Source organism: Salmo salar, chromosome 14, assembly GCF_965601325.2.
Source record: "Salmo salar chromosome 14, fSalSal1, whole genome shotgun sequence".
NCBI lineage: Eukaryota > Metazoa > Chordata > Actinopteri > Salmoniformes > Salmonidae > Salmo > Salmo salar.
Window position 1 is genome coordinate 92,787,100 of NC_138304.1, and position 17,406 is coordinate 92,804,505.

The 17,406-nt window shown below is 41.5% G+C and overlaps 1 protein-coding gene across 3 annotated transcripts; it reads left to right on the forward strand.

Moving 5' to 3' along the window:
* The first annotated feature begins 191 nt into the window (after positions 1 to 191).
* On the forward strand, positions 192 to 17,224 carry mapk15 (mitogen-activated protein kinase 15). Of its 3 annotated transcripts, none has more exons than XM_014142897.3 (15): positions 192 to 299; positions 554 to 692; positions 1,881 to 1,979; positions 3,672 to 3,701; positions 8,972 to 9,062; positions 9,767 to 9,897; positions 10,078 to 10,241; positions 10,465 to 10,604; positions 10,765 to 10,822; positions 11,184 to 11,321; positions 11,785 to 11,890; positions 12,118 to 12,463; positions 12,577 to 12,710; positions 14,300 to 14,452; positions 14,762 to 17,224. In XM_014142897.3, the coding sequence occupies exons 2-15, from the start codon at positions 624 to 626 to the stop codon at positions 14,954 to 14,956; spliced, it is 1,854 nt and encodes a 617-aa protein (XP_013998372.3). In that variant the 5' UTR covers positions 192 to 299; positions 554 to 623; the 3' UTR covers positions 14,957 to 17,224. The 3 variants fall into 3 exon arrangements, with proteins under 3 accessions (XP_013998372.3, XP_013998374.3, XP_013998373.3); XM_014142899.3 differs by having other exon boundaries at positions 14,768 to 17,224; XM_014142898.3 differs by lacking the exon at positions 192 to 299 and having other exon boundaries at positions 314 to 692.
* Positions 17,225 to 17,406: the final 182 nt, after the last annotated feature.

A 17,406-nucleotide genomic window follows, 5' to 3' on the forward strand; every position in this document is an offset into this window, starting at 1 on the left:
TTTGGTGTCCGCCTTTTATCATGTTTTAACGTTTATGTGTGTGAATTATATGGTTATTCATTGCACATTTTGCTTTGTATCTTGGACATATTGATGAGACTCCTCGGTTCAGAAAATAAAGAATGCGGCTCCTTTAAAAGCGGTCTGAATGGGTTCAGCAGCAAAGATGCGTCTCCAGGACAACAAACAATTACAAAAAGAACCCGATATGTTTTTTTTCTGTCCAGCAGCAAACCACTATCGGCTGTCGCTGACATCCTTGAACCTGACATTTTCAGTGCTTTCAAAGAAGACCATGGGTAATTTTATTTTAGGGATATATTTGTGAATGAATGTATCGGTGGGCAACGACTGTGATTGATCAGTAACCATTCAACATTAGCTCAGAAGTTCAAAGGGGCTAGCTCGCATGCTGCTAAACAACATAGCTAGCTAAAATCACGTGTTTTATATTTAACTAATTCAAACGAAAGGGTGTGAAGATACCAGCTCCAAGAAAGTTGATACCTTGAATCACATGTTTTCAGAACGTTCATCAAACGTTTCTTCGCAGAATTTCAACTTGGGGCTGAGACTGTTACATTGTAATTAAGGCATGAGAAACATCTAAACAAAGAATAAGGATGAACGTCACAGAGGTGGAGGATCATATTTCTATGAAATATGAAATACAAAGAAGACTTGGAAAGGGGGTAAGTAATATAGGCTGTCTCCTGTTTTTATAGTCTGTGAAAAGTAGTTTGTTGGGAAGAAGGTCGAACTTATGACAGCTGTATTGCACACTGCTGTCAAACAATAATGGTAGCTACAAAAAGCAAGTAGTTGTGTACGTTTTCTGTCGCTTTTGAAAATGTATTTTAATTGAATAATCAATAAATTACTCTCAATTGCACACATTGCTACATTTCACTTTTTCCTCTCCTGTCTTTCCTTTAAGAAAACTTCTTACAATTCCCCAGAATTAAAGTTCCTTTGAATAATGATGTCATAAGCTAGAGGATTGTCTACTTTTTCAGAACAAGCTGTTTCTTTCAGCCAGATCAGTAGACTTTGATACTAGGGAAATAGAAAAATCAGTGACTTCAGAGTCCAAAGCTTTTGTTTTGTTTTTCCCCAGACAGACATATAATAATGGAATCCCTGCCTTCATTCCCCTTGACAAACCAATAAGAGAGTATCTCCCCATGTGTTATAAGAATCAGGGAGGCTAGATCTATCTCTGAACTGTATAGTGCCAGGTAGTGAACCTGGGACACTGTTGAGTCATGTAGATACATCATACAAATGCTAACTAATCTTCCCTTGAGGGGAGGCCAATGGTCATATTACACTTGTTAACAGTTAACTACAGTTTAATTTTACCCAAGAAAATAATGTGTGTTTTGCAACTATTCCTAGGTTACAATACCAAGAATACAATTCATAAGTTCCAAGACAGTAATTTGTCAAAAATATGTAAGAAAGTCTCCCTTGACAACCCCTATTTCCCCAGTTTTCGTTCCATCTGACAATATTAAAGTAAGCCTTGCTTTGCATTTTAAGCAGGAAGTCATTGACGCCAGGTGGGACTGGCCACAGAGGGACCAGTGTCTAGTGAACCTGATCATGTGTTCTCTCTGCTCAGCACTGGGCTGTCTGTCGGGGGACCCATTGTCATAACCAGTCACCTCTCCTCGATGTGCTGCTGACTCTAAAAGTGCTTAGTAATCTCTCCCTAAAACACTTTGTCTTTCCTTACTCTCCACTCTACTTCACTGTCTGTTTTCATATTGTGATTTCAGTTTCTCTTAAGGCTCAACTACAGTCTTGTGGCAGTTTGTTTAACCTTGAATCCTTATAATGATTCACTAACAGTTTTATATTTCTTTATCTGTGTCCAGGCATATGGGATTGTATGGAAGGCTGTGGACAGGCAGACAGGAGAAGTTGTGGCTGTTAAGAAAATATTTGATGCCTTCAGGAATAGGACTGATGCCCAGGTTTGTGATACATGATGATATTGGTCATTGACATTGTCTGCCACTAACTAGGTGTTGCTACAGAGGTATAACCTTAATACTGTATATGTTGTGCAGGTTTGTGGAGTGTACCAAAGAAGACTCTGTTCAACAACCTTGACTATATCTAATTATACAGTGGGGGAAAAAGTATTTGATCCCCTGCTGATTTTGTACGTTTGCCCACTTACAAAGAAATGATCAGTCTATCATTTTAATGGTAGTTTTATTTGAACAGTGAGAGACAGAATAACAACAAAAAAATCCAGAAAAATGCATGTCAAAAATGTTATAAATTGATTTGCATTTTAATGGGGGAAATAAGTATTTGACCCCTCTGCAAAACATGACTTAGTACTTGGTGGCAAAACCCTTGTTGGCAATCACAGAGGTCAGACGTTTCTTGTAGTTGGCCACCAGGTTTGCACACATCTCAGGTGGGATTTTGTCCCACTCCTCTTTGCAGATCTTCTCCAAGTCATTAAGGTTTCGAGGCTGACGTTTGGCAACTCGAACCATCAGCTCCCTCCACAGATTTTCTATGGGATTAAGGTCTGGAGACTGGCTAGGCCACTCCAAGACCTTAATGTGCTTCTTCTTGCGCCACTCCTTTGTTGCCTTGGCCGTGTGTTTTGGGTCATTGTCAAGCTGGAATACCCATCCACGACCCATTTTCAATGCCCTGGCTGAGTTGATTCCAAAGAGCTCCATTTTGGTCTCATCTGACCACAACACTTTCACCCAGTTGTCCTCTGAATCATTCAGATGTTCATTGGCAAACTTCAGACGGGCATGTATATGTGCTTTCTTGAGCAGGGGGACCTTGCGGGCGCTGCAGGATTTCAGTCCTTCACGGCGTAGTGTGTTACCAATTGTTTTCTTGGTGACTATGGTCCCAGCTGCCTTGAGATCATTGACAAGATCCTCCCGTGTAGTTCTGGGCTGATTCCTCACCGTTCTCATGATCATTGCAACTCCACGAGGTGAGATCTTGCATGGAGCCCCAGGCCGAGGGAGATTGACAGTTCTTTTGTGTTTCTTCCATTTGCGAATAATCGCACCAACTGTTGTCACCTTCTCACCAAGCTGCTTGGTGATGGTCTTGTAGCCCATTCCAGCCTTGTGTAGGTCTACAATCTTGTCCCTGACATCCTTGGAGCGCTCTTTGGTCTTGGCCATGGTGGAGAGTTTGGAATCTGATTGATTGATTGCTTCTGTGGACAGGTGTCTTTTATACAGGTAACAAGCTGAGATTAGGAGCACTCCCTTTAAGAGTGTGCTCCTAATCTCAGCTCGTTACCTGTATAAAAGACACCTGGGAGCCAGAAATCTTTCTGATTGAGAGGGGGTCAAATACTTATTTCCCTCATTAAAATCCAAATCAATTATAACATTTTTGACATGCGTTTTTCTGGATTTTTTTGTTGTTATTCTGTCTCTCACTGTTCAAATAAACCTACCATTAAAATTATAGACTGATCATTTCTTTGTCAGTGGGCAAACGTACAAAATCAGCAGGGGATCAAATACTTTTTTACCTCACTGTAATTTTATGGAAATACTGTAACAGCCAGGGGTTCTCAAACAGCTAGTGTATTATTTTTGTTGTTGTTGTTGATGATTAAATAGATTGTCAATTAAGATTGACTCGTCACAATGTTTTTTTCTCTACAGCGGACATTCAGAGAAATAATGTTTCTTCAGGTAAGAATGAATACCGATATCAGTTAGTGTAACAGTGTTGCTTACGTCCCTCTCCTTTCCCCAACCTGGGCTCGAACCAGGGACCATCTGAACACATCAACAACTGCCTCCCACAAAGCATCGTTATCTATCGCTCTGCAAAAGCCATGGCCCTTGCAGAGCAAGGGAAACAACTACTTCAAGGTCTCAGAGCAAGTGATGTCACCGATTGAAATGCTAATAGTGCGCACCACTAATTAGCTAGCCATTTCACACCGGTTACATTAACAACAAATGGAAAGTTGAAGTGAGTTTTGTTTGAATGGAGCACAAGCGCAGCCTGTAGCCAGCTCCATAGCCAGAGTGGAATGGTCCTGTTGCTGTGGAAACTGGGGCCGTGCTTGCATACCGTAATGTAAACACCAGATGGCTCCTGCTCTTCAGGAAGAGTCCCTGATGCTGATTAGACCCTGCCAAGTGTTGAACTGGTGTATCTAAAGTTGTGAATAACATGGGCAAGCTAGAACCAAAAATCTCATGTGAACATAGTCTGTCCACGAGAAATTATGGATAACAAAATGGACACTAAAATGTTTATGACATGGTTTTTAAATGAATGTGTAAACTGATCATTCCCTATGCTAATGAGACAGAGACGGTTCTGTTTAGTTATTCTATAGATGAGCAGAAGCCTCACTCTGGGGGGTGGGGTGTGCCATATGTAAGCTAACATATGGAATTATTTTAAGATGGTGGATAATTTAGCTATTTGATTTAGAATTTTAGGATCCCTGTCGGTATTAAACAAATATATACAAAAATTGGTTTGACAAAATATAGAATTTGGCCTTTACTACTATAGCCCATAGAAGCACATTGAATAACACATTCATAAATGGCAAAACAGACAGTCAAAAAGGAGATATAAGAAAGCTCAAGAAACATTTTAGTTTTTTGGACATATTTAAGCCTTCTTTTTTATTTGCACAAAACTCCCTCCATAAAAAAATTATAACCAGTACCAGGTTACCTTTTTAATTTTTCTAGGCAAGTCAGTTAAGAACAAATTCTTATTTACAATGACAGCCTACCCCAGACGATGCTGGGCCAATTGTGCACCGCCCTATGGGACTCCCAAACACTCCGGTTGTCATGCAGCCTGGAATCAAACCAGGGTCTGCAGTGACGCCTCTACCACTGAGATGCAGTGCCTTAGACCGCTGCGCCACTCGGTAGCCCAACCTTCAGACGAGTCCCGTGACGCTTGTGGGGGTCGTACAGCAAAACGGAGAACTCCATCGTGTTCATGGGAATCTCATCTTTCCATAGAGTGGTTGGTTATTAGTTATGCCAACCCGTTCGGACACTACAGATGTTTTAGTGAGAAGACCGATTTTCGGAATGTCTCGTGGTCTGACAAACACCGCTGTAGCCTGGCCACCTTCCACCAGTGGTGGAAAAAGTACCCTAATTGTCATAATTGAGTAAAAGTAAAGATACCTTAATAGAAAATGACTGAAGTAAAAGTGAAAATCACCCAGTAAAATAGTACTTGAGTAAAAGTCAAAAGGTTTTGGGGTTTTAAATATACTTAAGTATCAAAAGTAAATGTAATCGTTAAAATGTACTTAAGTATCAAAAGTAAAAGTATATATTTTTTTTTTAACGGTTAGCCAGGGGCACACGCCAACACTCAGACATAATTTACAAACTATGCATTTGTGTTTAGTGAGTCCCCCAGATAAGAGGCAGTAGACCAGGGATGTTTTCTTGATAAGTGTGTGAATTTGACCATTTTCCTTCCTGCTAAGCATTCGAAATTGAACAAGTACTTTTGGGTGTCACGGAAAATGTATGGAGTAAAAAGTATATTATTTTCATTAGGAATGTAGTGAAGTAAAAGTTGTCAAAAATATAAATAGATATCCCCCCAAAAACTACTTAAGTAGTACTTTAAAGTATTTCTACTTAAGTACTTTACACTACTGCCGTCCACCTCAGATGCAGAAGGCCGACAGGTGGATGCAGTGGAATGAGACGCAGCCCATGCAAAAAAAATATAGTTCTAGCTTAAACAGATGGATGTTGATGGGAGATTTTTTTTCTTATGTTATTTCGATTGATGCACGGGTGCGTCAATAGACTCTTAAGGATATTTAAAGAGACTACTAACAGTATTGGGGAAAGTTTGCTGTGTGATTTTGGTGCTTAGTTAATCATTCAGATGGTTACCATATATTCTGACCTCATGAAAGTGGATAGAAAACTGGACACACGGGACAAGCAAACAGTGTGGTCCGCTTTTATCGGTCTCCAGTCTCCACCATCCACTCCAGCCAGGGAAAACAGAGGACAGGGCCTTAAGCTGTGTGTGAGTGTCCATAATAAGGCTATTACTACCTCCCACCGAAACACTGGCACCCCAGTCTCTGGATGGTTTACATTACATAGCATTTCAACATTGACCCATTCCAACACCACCTAGACTGTTATGTCACTATCCCTAAGAAGATTCTCCCTTTGTAGTCAAACCAAATCACATTTTATTTGTCACATGCACCAAATACAACAGGTGTAGACTTTACCATCAAATGCTTACTTACAAGCCCTTAACCAACAATGCAGTTAAGAAAATGGAGTTAAGAAAATATTTACTAAACTAAAGTAAAAAAAAAAAAAACATTAAAAAAAGTAACACAATAAAATAACAATAATGAGGTTATATACAGGGGGTACTGGTACCGAGTCAATGTGCGGTAATACAGATTAATCGAGGTAATTTGTACATGTAGGTAGGAGTAAAGTGACTATGTATAGATAATAAACTGTGAGTTGCAGCAGTGTAAAAACAGGGGGGGGGGGGTCAATGTAAATAGTCCGGGTGTCACGGTTGTCGTCGGTGAAGGAGGACCAATACGCAGCAGGTACGTGTATGCTCATCTTGAGAATTTATTAACTTCAAAAAATGAACGTACAAAATCACAAAACAAAAAGAACGAACGAACAACTACAAACAGTCTGGCTAGCATAGGCTCAACACAGAACAATCACCCACAAATCACAAACACAAACACACCCTAATATATGGGACTCTCAATCAAAGGCAGATAGACAACACCTGCCTTCAACTGAGAGTCCCAACCCCAATTAACCAAACATAGACATACACTCACTAGACTCCACATAGAACTACCTAGACATAAACCAAAACCCGAAAATACTAAACCAAACACCCCTTTAACAAACACACCACCCCGAACCACATAAAACAAATACCCTCTGCCACGCCCTGACCAAACTACAAAACAATTAACTTTATATACTGGCCAGGACGTGACACCGGGTGGCCATTTGATTAATTGTTCAGCAGTCTTATGGCTTAGGGGTAGAAGCTGTTAAGGAGCCTTTTGGACCAAGACGTGGCACTCCGGTACCGCTTGCCTTGTGGTAGCAGAGAGAACAGCCTATTACTTTGGTGACTGGAGTCTTAGAATTTCTTTTTAGGCCTTCCTCTGACACCACCTAGTATACACAATACCAGTCAAAAGTTTGGACACACCTACTCATTCAAGGGTTTTTCTTCATTTTGACTATTTTCTACATTGTAAAATAATATTAAAGACATCAAAACTATGAAATAACACATATGGAATCATGTAGTAACCAAAAAAGTCTTAAACAAATCCAAATATATTTTAGATTTTAGATTCTTCAAAGTAGCCACACTTTTGCCGGTTGGAACCAAAAATCTCAAATTTGGACTCATCATCAAAGGACAGATTTCCACCAGTCTAATGCCCATTTCTCATGTTTCTTGACTCAAGCAAGTCTCTTCTTATTATTGGTGTCCTTTAGTAGAGGTTTCTTTGCAGAAATTCGACCATGAAGGCCTGATTCACACAGTCTCCTCTGAACAGTTGATGTTGAGATGTGTCTGTTACTTGAACTCTGTGAAGCATTTATTTGGGCTGCAATCTGACCAGTTAAATCTAATGAACTTGTCCTCTGCAGCAGAGATAACTCTGGGTCTTCCTTTCCTGTGGCAGTCCTCATGAGATCCAGTTTCATCATAGTGATTGATGGTTTTTGCGACTGCACTTGAAAAAACGTTCAAAGTTCTTGAAATTTTGCAGACTGACTGACCTTCATGTCTTAAAGTAATGATGGACTGTCGTTTTTCTTTGCTTATTTGAGCTGTTCTTGCCATAATATGGACTTGGTTTTTCACCCAATAGGGCTATCTTCTGTATACCACCCCTACCTTGTCACAACACAACTGATTGGCTCAAATGCATTAAGAAGGAAAGAAATTCCACAAATGAATGTTCAACAAGGCGCACCTGTTAATTGAAATGCATTCCAGGTGACTACCTCATGAAGCCTTGGGCTCCCGAGTGGCGCAGCAGTCTAAGGCACTGCATCTCATTGCTAGAAGTGTCACTACAGACCCTGATTAAATTCCAGGCTGTATCACAACTGAGCGTGATTGGGAGTCCCATAGTGCAGCGCACAATTGGTCCAGCGTTGTCCGGATTAGGGTTTGGCCAGGGTAGGCCGTCATTGTAAATAAGAATTTGTTCTTAACTGACTTGCCTTGTTAAATAAAGGTTATATAAAAAATAAATAGAAAGCCGGTTGAGAGAATGCCAAGAGTGTGCAAATCTGTCATCAAGGCAAAGGGTGGCTACTTTGAAGAATCTCAAATATATTTTGATTTGTTTAACACTTTTTTGGTTACTACATGATTCTGTATGTGTTATTTCATAGTTTTGATGTCCATGCTATTATTCTACAATGTAGAAAATAGTAAAAATAAAGAAAAGCCCTCAAATGAGTAGGTGTGTCCAAACTTTTGACTGGTACTGTTGGTCCTGGAAGGCAGGAAGGTTGGCCCAAGTGATGTACTGGGCTGTACGCACTACCCTCTGTAGCGCCTTAAGGTCGGATGCCGAGCAGTTGCCATACCAGGCGGTGTCAGTATGCTCTCGATGGTGCAGCTGTAGAACTTTTTGAGGATCTGGGGACCCATGCCAAATCTTTTGTCTCCTGAGGGGGAAAAGGTGTTGTTGTGCCCTCTTCACGACTGTCTTGGTGTGTTTGGACCATGAAAGTTTGTTAGTGATGTGGACACCAAGGAACTTGAAACTCTCTACCCGCTCCACTACAGCCCCTTCGATGTGTATGGGGGTGTGTTCGGTCATAACATTGTTTTAATTCATTTACGGTGGTTTTTGAGGACTGTGTGTGCGTGCATGTGTCTTTTTCAAACAGTTATGTATTTTTCCCTGCAGGAGTTTGGAGATCATGCCAACATCGTCAAACTGCTGAACGTCATCAGAGCTCAAAACGACAACGATATTTACCTGGTCTTTGAATACATGGGTGAGGACTCTTATGTGGATTGTCTATTGACATCCATTTTGAATCTTCTGTCGGTTGACTTCAGGATTGTGGTGATTTGTGAAATGGTAGCACGCTATATAATATTACATGCCTATTAATAATAACAGATATACATGCAAGATGCATCGATGACTCTTGATGGTCAAAATCACCCTGATACCCAATAAAAAACATTTTCAGGGCTTTCCCACTGTATTTATTATTTTCCACCTACCTTGTAATAAATTTGATGGGGTCGGCCATTATGAAATAACAACACGGAAAGAATGTAGGCAGTCAGGCAGGCAAGCTGCAAGGTTATGCAGCAGTTTAAACCTGGCACCAGAGGGAGGTGTGAGAGGGGAGGGCTCTTCTCCTCTTGCCTGCCTGCGATGCCTGCTGAGTCCACACATTGGACTGCTCTCTGATCTCTGCAGGCTAATCTCTGAGTGTGGGCCAACATCACGGCACATGTTTTCCCTGGCACACCCCACCATGGAAAATGCCTCCTTTGTCCAACCCTGGCTAATTTTGGGGCACTGCAGGAGTGTGCAGATTGTTTATGGGAAACGTGACGTGTCTGGTTTGTTATTCATTGAGTGTTTTATAGAAAGGTGCCATTATTCTGAGTGTGGTATGGATGAATGTTCAATGCTGGATGATTCCTGTTGGTTATTACTGTTTTTACCACCTGTGTGTTGCAGACACCGACCTGCATGCGGTGATAAAGAAAGGCAACCTGCTGAAAGACATCCATAAACGCTATATCATGCATCAACTCCTTAAGGCCACCAAATACATGCACTCAGGCAATGTCATCCACAGAGACCAGAAGGTACAGTAGAATGTTTAAATTGCCAATGTACTAAGAAGTGTGCATATTGAGAATATGACATTATTGCATTTGCAGATGTGCTGGTGCCACCAGTATGGGTGACGTTATACAATTCTTCTGTTTTTCTGGAGGAAAAATTATTTGGATGACATGATTTAATTTGCTTTCCTCTTCCCACAGCCGTCCAATATTCTGCTTGACACGGATTGCTTTGTGAAGCTGTGTGACTTCGGTTTAGCAAGATCTCTCTACCAGATCCAGGAGGATGCTGGGAACCCGGCGCTGACAGAGTATGTGGCGACGCGTTGGTATAGACCTCCTGAGATCCTGCTGGGCTCCTCAAGGTACACATGCACTGGGACCTGCTGTACGTTTCTCAATAAACTGGGCCACTTCTTCAGGCTTGAATACATCTCTGAAAGAGTGAACTGTTTTCTTGATTCAGTGTTAACTTGGGTTTCTGATCAAATAATGCACCCAATGAGAAGGTAAGTATTCATGCAGAAACCTGCCGAGAAACCTGTCAGTGCCTGTGAAATCACTGAAATACTTTGATTTCTTCTATAGGTACACAAAGGGTGTAGACATGTGGAGTATAGGCTGTATCCTAGGAGAGATGCTGCTTGGGAAGCCCCTTTTCCCTGGAACCTCCACCATCAACCAGATAGAGAAAATCATGAGTGCAATTCCATACCCTAGCCCAGAGGGTGAGTATTCATTACTGGCTGCACAGTTCACAGACAACTGCTAGTGTGCTATTTGCTTGTTGAGCACTAGTGGTGGAATCAAGCTTTTATGCCCCTAACTCACCAAGTTAACTGACCAACTGATCATTACTTAAGTAATGATATGTGATTTTATTTTCAGACGTACTTTCGATCAGATCTGAGTATGGTGCCTCTGTGATTCAGAGGATGCTACTGAGGTAAGGCATAGCGGAAGTCCTACAGAAGTAAATATGTCTATATAAAGGTGTCTAGACATTTTGAGAGCTTGAAGGTTCTATAAGGTTCTATCTGCAGTTTTGTCAAAATTGAGTTATTGATATTGCCTTGTTCTATTCAATGTTATCTACCTATATAGTACTCTAAATACCCCCAATTGATGCTGTTAAGTTCAAAAGAATACAAATTAAAATTTGCTAACACCATTCAAACCAATGAGGGTTCGGAACGTTAAAGCCAATTATCTCAATCATCTTTTTGCAGATAGAACCATATAGTTGCAAGCTCTTGATTTATTCATAGTGCTCCACTCTGTCTGTATTTGTCTGCCTGCGTGACCAGGCCCCAGGTGCCTCTAGAGGACCTTCTGCAGCCGTCGGTGCCCCCTGATGCCCTAGACCTGGTGTGTCGCCTGCTGGTGTTCAACCCAGACAAGAGGCTGACCGCTGAGCAGGCCCTGCAGCACCTCTACGTCTCCAGGTAACGTAGAAATCAAATCCAATTTATTTATACAGCACATCTCATACATTAAAATGCAGTGTAATGTGCTTTATACAAGCTTTTATAGGCTATAGGCTAGTTATCAATCATGTCCAGTCAAATGTATTGTATAACGCCCTTTTTAAATCAGCAGTTTAGAGTAACCCAGGCTAGACCCGAAGGGCAAGGGAAGCTGGTTTGATGACACAATGCTAGAATCCTTTAATGATGTTAATACTGTTCATTTCTGTTATTGGGCTGCATCCCAAATGGCACTCTGTTCCCTATATAGTGCACTTCCTTTGACTTGGGCCCTGGTTAAAAGTATTGCACTATGTTGGTTAGTTTTTTGCTTTTACAATGTTACTGAGTAGTGCTAGCCTTGGATTGAACAATTTCGTTATTCTCTATTTGTGTTGTGTTATGTCATAGTCTTTGTGTTTTCCCCTTAATTTCACTGGAGATTCCACAACCCAGACAAGGAGCCAGGTCTGGACCATGCCGTGATCCTGCCTGTGGATGATGATGTCCAGTTGTCGGTGGTTCAGTACCGCAACAAACTGTACAAGGTAATACTGAGGGGAGGCAGGATGATGAACACCTGTCTCGTGTTCTGTGTTTGGTTGGCTTAGGGTAGACCATTACTGCCAATTGTTGAACAGTTACTAATAGAGTGTGAAACAAGTTCCTTTCAAGGCATTATGACAATAGACATTTTTATTAATGACTGAAAAAAGGGCAGAGTATCTATAATCAGTCTTCTCTATCCCTCTTTTATCTCTGTCCTGTGGAAAAGATGATTCTAGAGAAGAGGACCCCAAGGAGAATGCTCCGTAATATCCAGCCCAGGCCGAAGAAGAAAGAGGAGCCGGTCTCTGTGTCTGACAGTGGAGACCATGGGAAGGAAAGGCCCAATGGGAAGAACAAAGGCGGTCCGGAGCCAGTCCCAGTGGCTGGTGATGGTGGAGGGGACCTTCGGGTTAAATCCCTTCATGATAAGACTGAACACCAGGCTGCTCGTCCAGTTATCATCATACCCACCCCAGTACCTGTGTCTACCCTGCCGGCCCTGGAGAAGACCAGCCCTGCAGCTAGCCCCGTCATGGGAAAGACTACATATAATCCCATCACACATGTTGCCAGTGAGTACACGAACACACACATATGGTCCCCAACATTCACACACACCTTCACACTTCATACACACAGGCACATTCTTTCTCATGGTATTTTCTCTTCTATTTCTCTCATGCAGATGGTTTTGTTAGAAGTCTGGCTGGACCACCTCACTATTTTCGCTCTGGAACTGCCGGCAGGAAATTGGAGCAACAGACGAGTGATGAAAATGTAACTGTACTGCCAGCAGAGGGCGCTAATGGCAACACTGTTGTAAGTACCACTGTCATAAGAAAAACTGAGTTGTATTAGGAAAAACTCAGGTCCCAGGAAAGAGTTTAGTTACAACAGATGTAACAGATCACGTTAAATACAATACAGCCTGCAACAAGGGAACAATAATCAACAACAATTCAAAAAGATTGTTGGACTTGCAGAATAAATCACCCATTTTATATCCTCTTGAGATACATGATGTAATACAATATCTACAGGTAACTGCCAAAATAATGGAAACATTTGAGTAAATGAGGGCTACAAAGTATATTGAAAGCAGGTGCTTCCTGAGTTAATTAAGCAATTCTTTATTTTATTTAAGCCTGGCAAGTCAGTTAAGAACAAGTTCTTATTTACATTGACGGCCTACCGGGGAACAGTGGGTTAACTGCCTTGTTCAGGGGCGGAATGACAGATTTTTACCTTGTCAGCTCAGGGATTCGATCCAGCAACCTTTCAGTTACTGGCCCAACTCTCTAACCACTAGGCTACCTGCCGCCCCAAAATTAACAAAGGAATTAACATCCCATCATGCTTAGGGACATGTAAAAAAAATGCTGGGCCGGCCATTCATTTGGCTATCAAGACCATGTCCCTATAGGATGACAATGTCCCCATCCACAGGGCACGGGGGTGGCAGGTATAGCCTCGAGGTTAGAGCGTTGGGCCAGTAACCGAAAAATCTGCTGTTTCAAATCCCGAAGCCGACAAGGTGAAAACCTGCCGCTGTGACCTTGAGCAAGGCATTTACCCGCAATTGCTCAAGAGGCGCTTGACAATTGTGACCCTGGTCGTGATTCCACTCCCTGCGGGTGTCTAAGGGGGAGTTGGGATATGCAAAAAACACATTTCCATTACAGACTTGTTACAGGAAAAATATAAGCATCCCCCAAAACATTATTATGAGTGGTCACTGAATGGTTTGATGAGCATGAAAACGATGTAAACCATATGCCATGGCTGTCTGTCACCAGATCTAAACCCAATTGAACACTTAGGGAAAATTCTGGAGTGGCGCCTGAGACAGCGCCACTCCAGAAACACAAAATTATGAAATTTCTTGTGGAAGAATGGTGTCACATCCCTCCAATAGAGTTCCAGACACTTGTAGAATCTATGCCAAGGTGCATTGAAGCTGTTGTGGCCCAACACCCTATGAAGACACTATGTTTCCTTTATTTTGGAAGTTACCTGTATGTGTGTACGTGATGTGTTTGTGCAGATCATCAGTTTCTCCTCGGACCTCCTACTAGGACATTCAGTGATTAGTTGCAGCGTCACTTGTTCATAGCAGAATACAAGAGAATAAACTACACACAATTCCGAACATTCAGACTGACGCAATCTTCAGCTAGCACCTTGAATGTCTCAAATATAGACTACTGGATAGACAAGCATGTTAGTCGTGTGTATTACAGACAGACTGTGGATTTATGAGCCATTGTGTTGATCACTACGCAGCACAACAAGTTATTTTGAGTGTCCACTGCAAAATATACATGCATGGAGATATGTTTCTGTAATAATTTCTCTCTCTCCCTCTTTTTTGCTCTCTCGCGCTCTCTCTCTCTTTTCCTATCTGTTAGTCTATGGAGCAGATTCTGCAGCGCGGCCGCTCAGCACCTGTCAGCCACAACCGTTCCTTCTCCCTGACCCTCTCCCATCCCCAGAACAACCCGCTGGTCCGCAGAGACGAGCCCTCTGTGTCCTCAGGGATATGTGTCACCTCTGCACGCCTGGTGAGTGGACATTACCCTGCTACTTTAACAAACTCATACTCTATGATCTCATATACTGGTGCTGCTCCCACTATTGAGAAGTCTTAATGTCAATGCCATAAATCATCTTCTGTAATGTGTCCTTTTCCAATGTTTCATTATCAGCCTGTTGAGAGCAGGGAACTCAGCTGCCGACTGTGATATGTTTCTACATTGTAGCCTACATTTTGATGTAAAGGACTTGTCCCATATTCCCCCACATAAAATGTTGGTCTCCCCCTCTAACCCATATTTTCTCTCCATTTGGTCCTTTTTGGGGGTTAAACAAAGAACCAGCGGTCCCAGTCTCAGACACGAGAGGCACGGCCCCCTCCTCCCAGGTTCAGTAAGAAGGTTTTCCAGAGTAAAGCCAATGTGGCGGCTGCCGGGGATCCCCGTGCCAAACTGGGCAGCTATTCTCAGGCCTATGGCACCATCAACAAGACAGAGCTGGATAACCTTATGAGGTGTCGACACCACCAGTAACCACCACACTATGCTGGATGTATGGGACACTGTCTGACATCAGACGGGCAATAGACAAGGGGACAGGGAACAGGGAGATATAGGTTAGTGGAATGTTTGGGGAGGAAAATATTATTGCGAGACAAAAGTTACGAGTTCAGCAGTACAGATTGGAAGTAACCATGGAGACATGGAAATCCATAGAGCAAAGGTGACAATGATTAAATGCCGTCAACTTAGCCCCATTTCCTTTGTGAAATAATGACTTGCTGGGAAATGGGAACTATAGATCCTTAGCTTAATGTAACTAAATTGGCAAGGGTTTTTACAGTGAAATGCTTTATACTAGAGGACAGCAGATATACCAGTGTAAATATATACAGTACCAGTCAAAAGTTTGGACACACCTACTCATTCAAGAGTTTTTCTTTATTTTTACTATTTTCTACATTGTAGAATAATAGTGAAGACATCACAACTATGAAATAACACATATGGAATCATGTAGTAAGCAAAAAAGTGTTAAACAAATCAAAATATATTTTATATTTGAGATTCTTCAAAGTAGCCACCTTGATGACAGCTTTGCACACGCTTGGCATTCTCTCAACCAACTTCACCTAGAATGTTTTGCTTTTCCAACAGTCTTGAAGGAGTTCCCGCATATGCTGAGCACTTGTTGGCTGCTTTTCCTTCACTCTGCGGTCCAACTCATCCCAAACCATCTCAATTGGGTTGAGGTTGGGTGATTGTGGAGGACAGGTCATCTGATGCAGCACTCCATCACTCTCCTTCTTGGTCAAATAGCCCTTACACAACCTGGAGGTGTGTTGGGCCATTGTCCTGTTGAAAAACAAATTATAGTCCCACTAAGTGCAAACCAGATGGCATGGCGTATCTCTGCAGAATGCTGTGGTAGCCATGCTGTTTAAGTGTGCCTTGAATTCTAAATAAATCACTGACCGTGTCACCAGCAAAACACCCCCACATCATCACCCATCCTCCTCCATGCTTCATGGTGGGAACCACACATGCAGAGATCATCCGTTCATCTACTCTGCATCTCACAAAGACATGGCGGTTGGAACCAAAAATCTGAAATTTGGACTAATCAGACCAAAGGACAGATTTCCACTGGTCTAATGTCCATTGCTCGTGTTTCTTGGCCCAAGCAAGTCTTATTATTGGTGTCCTTTAGTAGTGGTATCTTTGCAGCAATTCACAGTCTCTTCTAAACAGTTGAAATTGAGATGTGTCTGTTCAACTCTGTGAAGCATTTATTTGGGCTGCAATCTGAGGTGCAGTTAACTCCAATGAACTTATCTTCTGCAGCAGAGGTAACGCTGGGTTTTCCTTTCCTGTGGTGGTCCTAATGAGAGCCAGTTTCATCATAGCACTTGATGGTTTTTGCGACTGCACTTGACGAAACTTTCAAAGTTCTTGAAATGTTCCACATTGACTGACCATCATGTCTTAAAGTAATGGACTGTCGTTTCTCTTTGCTTATTTGAGCTGTTCTCTCTATATATATATATATATCTTTATTTAACTTGGCAAGTCAGTTAGAACAAATTCTTATTTACAATGACGGCCTACACCGGCCAAACCCGGATGACGCTGAGCCAATTGTGCACCGCCCTATGGGACTCCCAATCATGGCCGGTTGTGGTACAGCTAAATGGGGCTATCTTATGTATACCACCCCTACCTTGTCACAACACAACTGATTGGCTCAAACGCATTAAAAAGGAAAGAAATTCCACAAATTAACTTTTTAACAAGGCACACCTGTTAATTGAAATGCATTCCAGGTGACTACCTCATGAAGCTGGTTGAGACAATGCCAAGAGTGTGCAAAGCTGTCATCAAGGCAAAGTGTGGCTACTTTGAAGAATTTAAAATCTAAAATATATTTTGATTTGTTTAACACGTTTTTGGTTACTACATGATTCCATATGTGTTATTTCATAGTTTTGATGTCTTCACTATTATTGTACAATGTAGAAAAAGAAAAAAAAACCTTGAATGAGTAGGTGTGTCCAAACTTTTGTCTTGTACTGTATATTGAGTCAAGACTGTCTTGCAATAAATGTGTAGAACATATGTAAAACAGAACATTTATGTTGTGTATAAATGCTATTTTATCTACAATTTCCTTGAAAGCAAATTCAAGATACTTTATAGCAAAATAGTGCATCCAATATGCACAGCAAAATAAATGTTGACAGTGGATGTATGTAAAGCAAACCTGTGGTTTCATAATAAAAATATGATTTATTTATTTTTAAACTTAGTGGTGAATGTAATTTGTTAAAGTATGCATGGTACAGTACACACCACTAAATTCAATATAAGATAATGATTCTGACACACCCAAATGTATGGATCAATGTTTCGGATATGACTCTAGTCATATTGTAAGGGCATCAACATTACAGTACACTCAATATGGTGTATGCAATTTGTTATCA

Coding starts and splice junctions, on each gene's coding strand:
- mapk15 (XM_014142897.3), top strand. CDS start 624: ATGAACGTCACAGAGGTGGAGGATCATATTTCTATGAAATATGAAATA. Junction 3,702..8,971: donor GAGAAATAATGTTTCTTCAG/GTAAGAATGAAT, acceptor TTTTCCCTGCAG/GAGTTTGGAGATCATGCCAA. Junction 10,242..10,464: donor ATCCTGCTGGGCTCCTCAAG/GTACACATGCAC, acceptor TTTCTTCTATAG/GTACACAAAGGGTGTAGACA.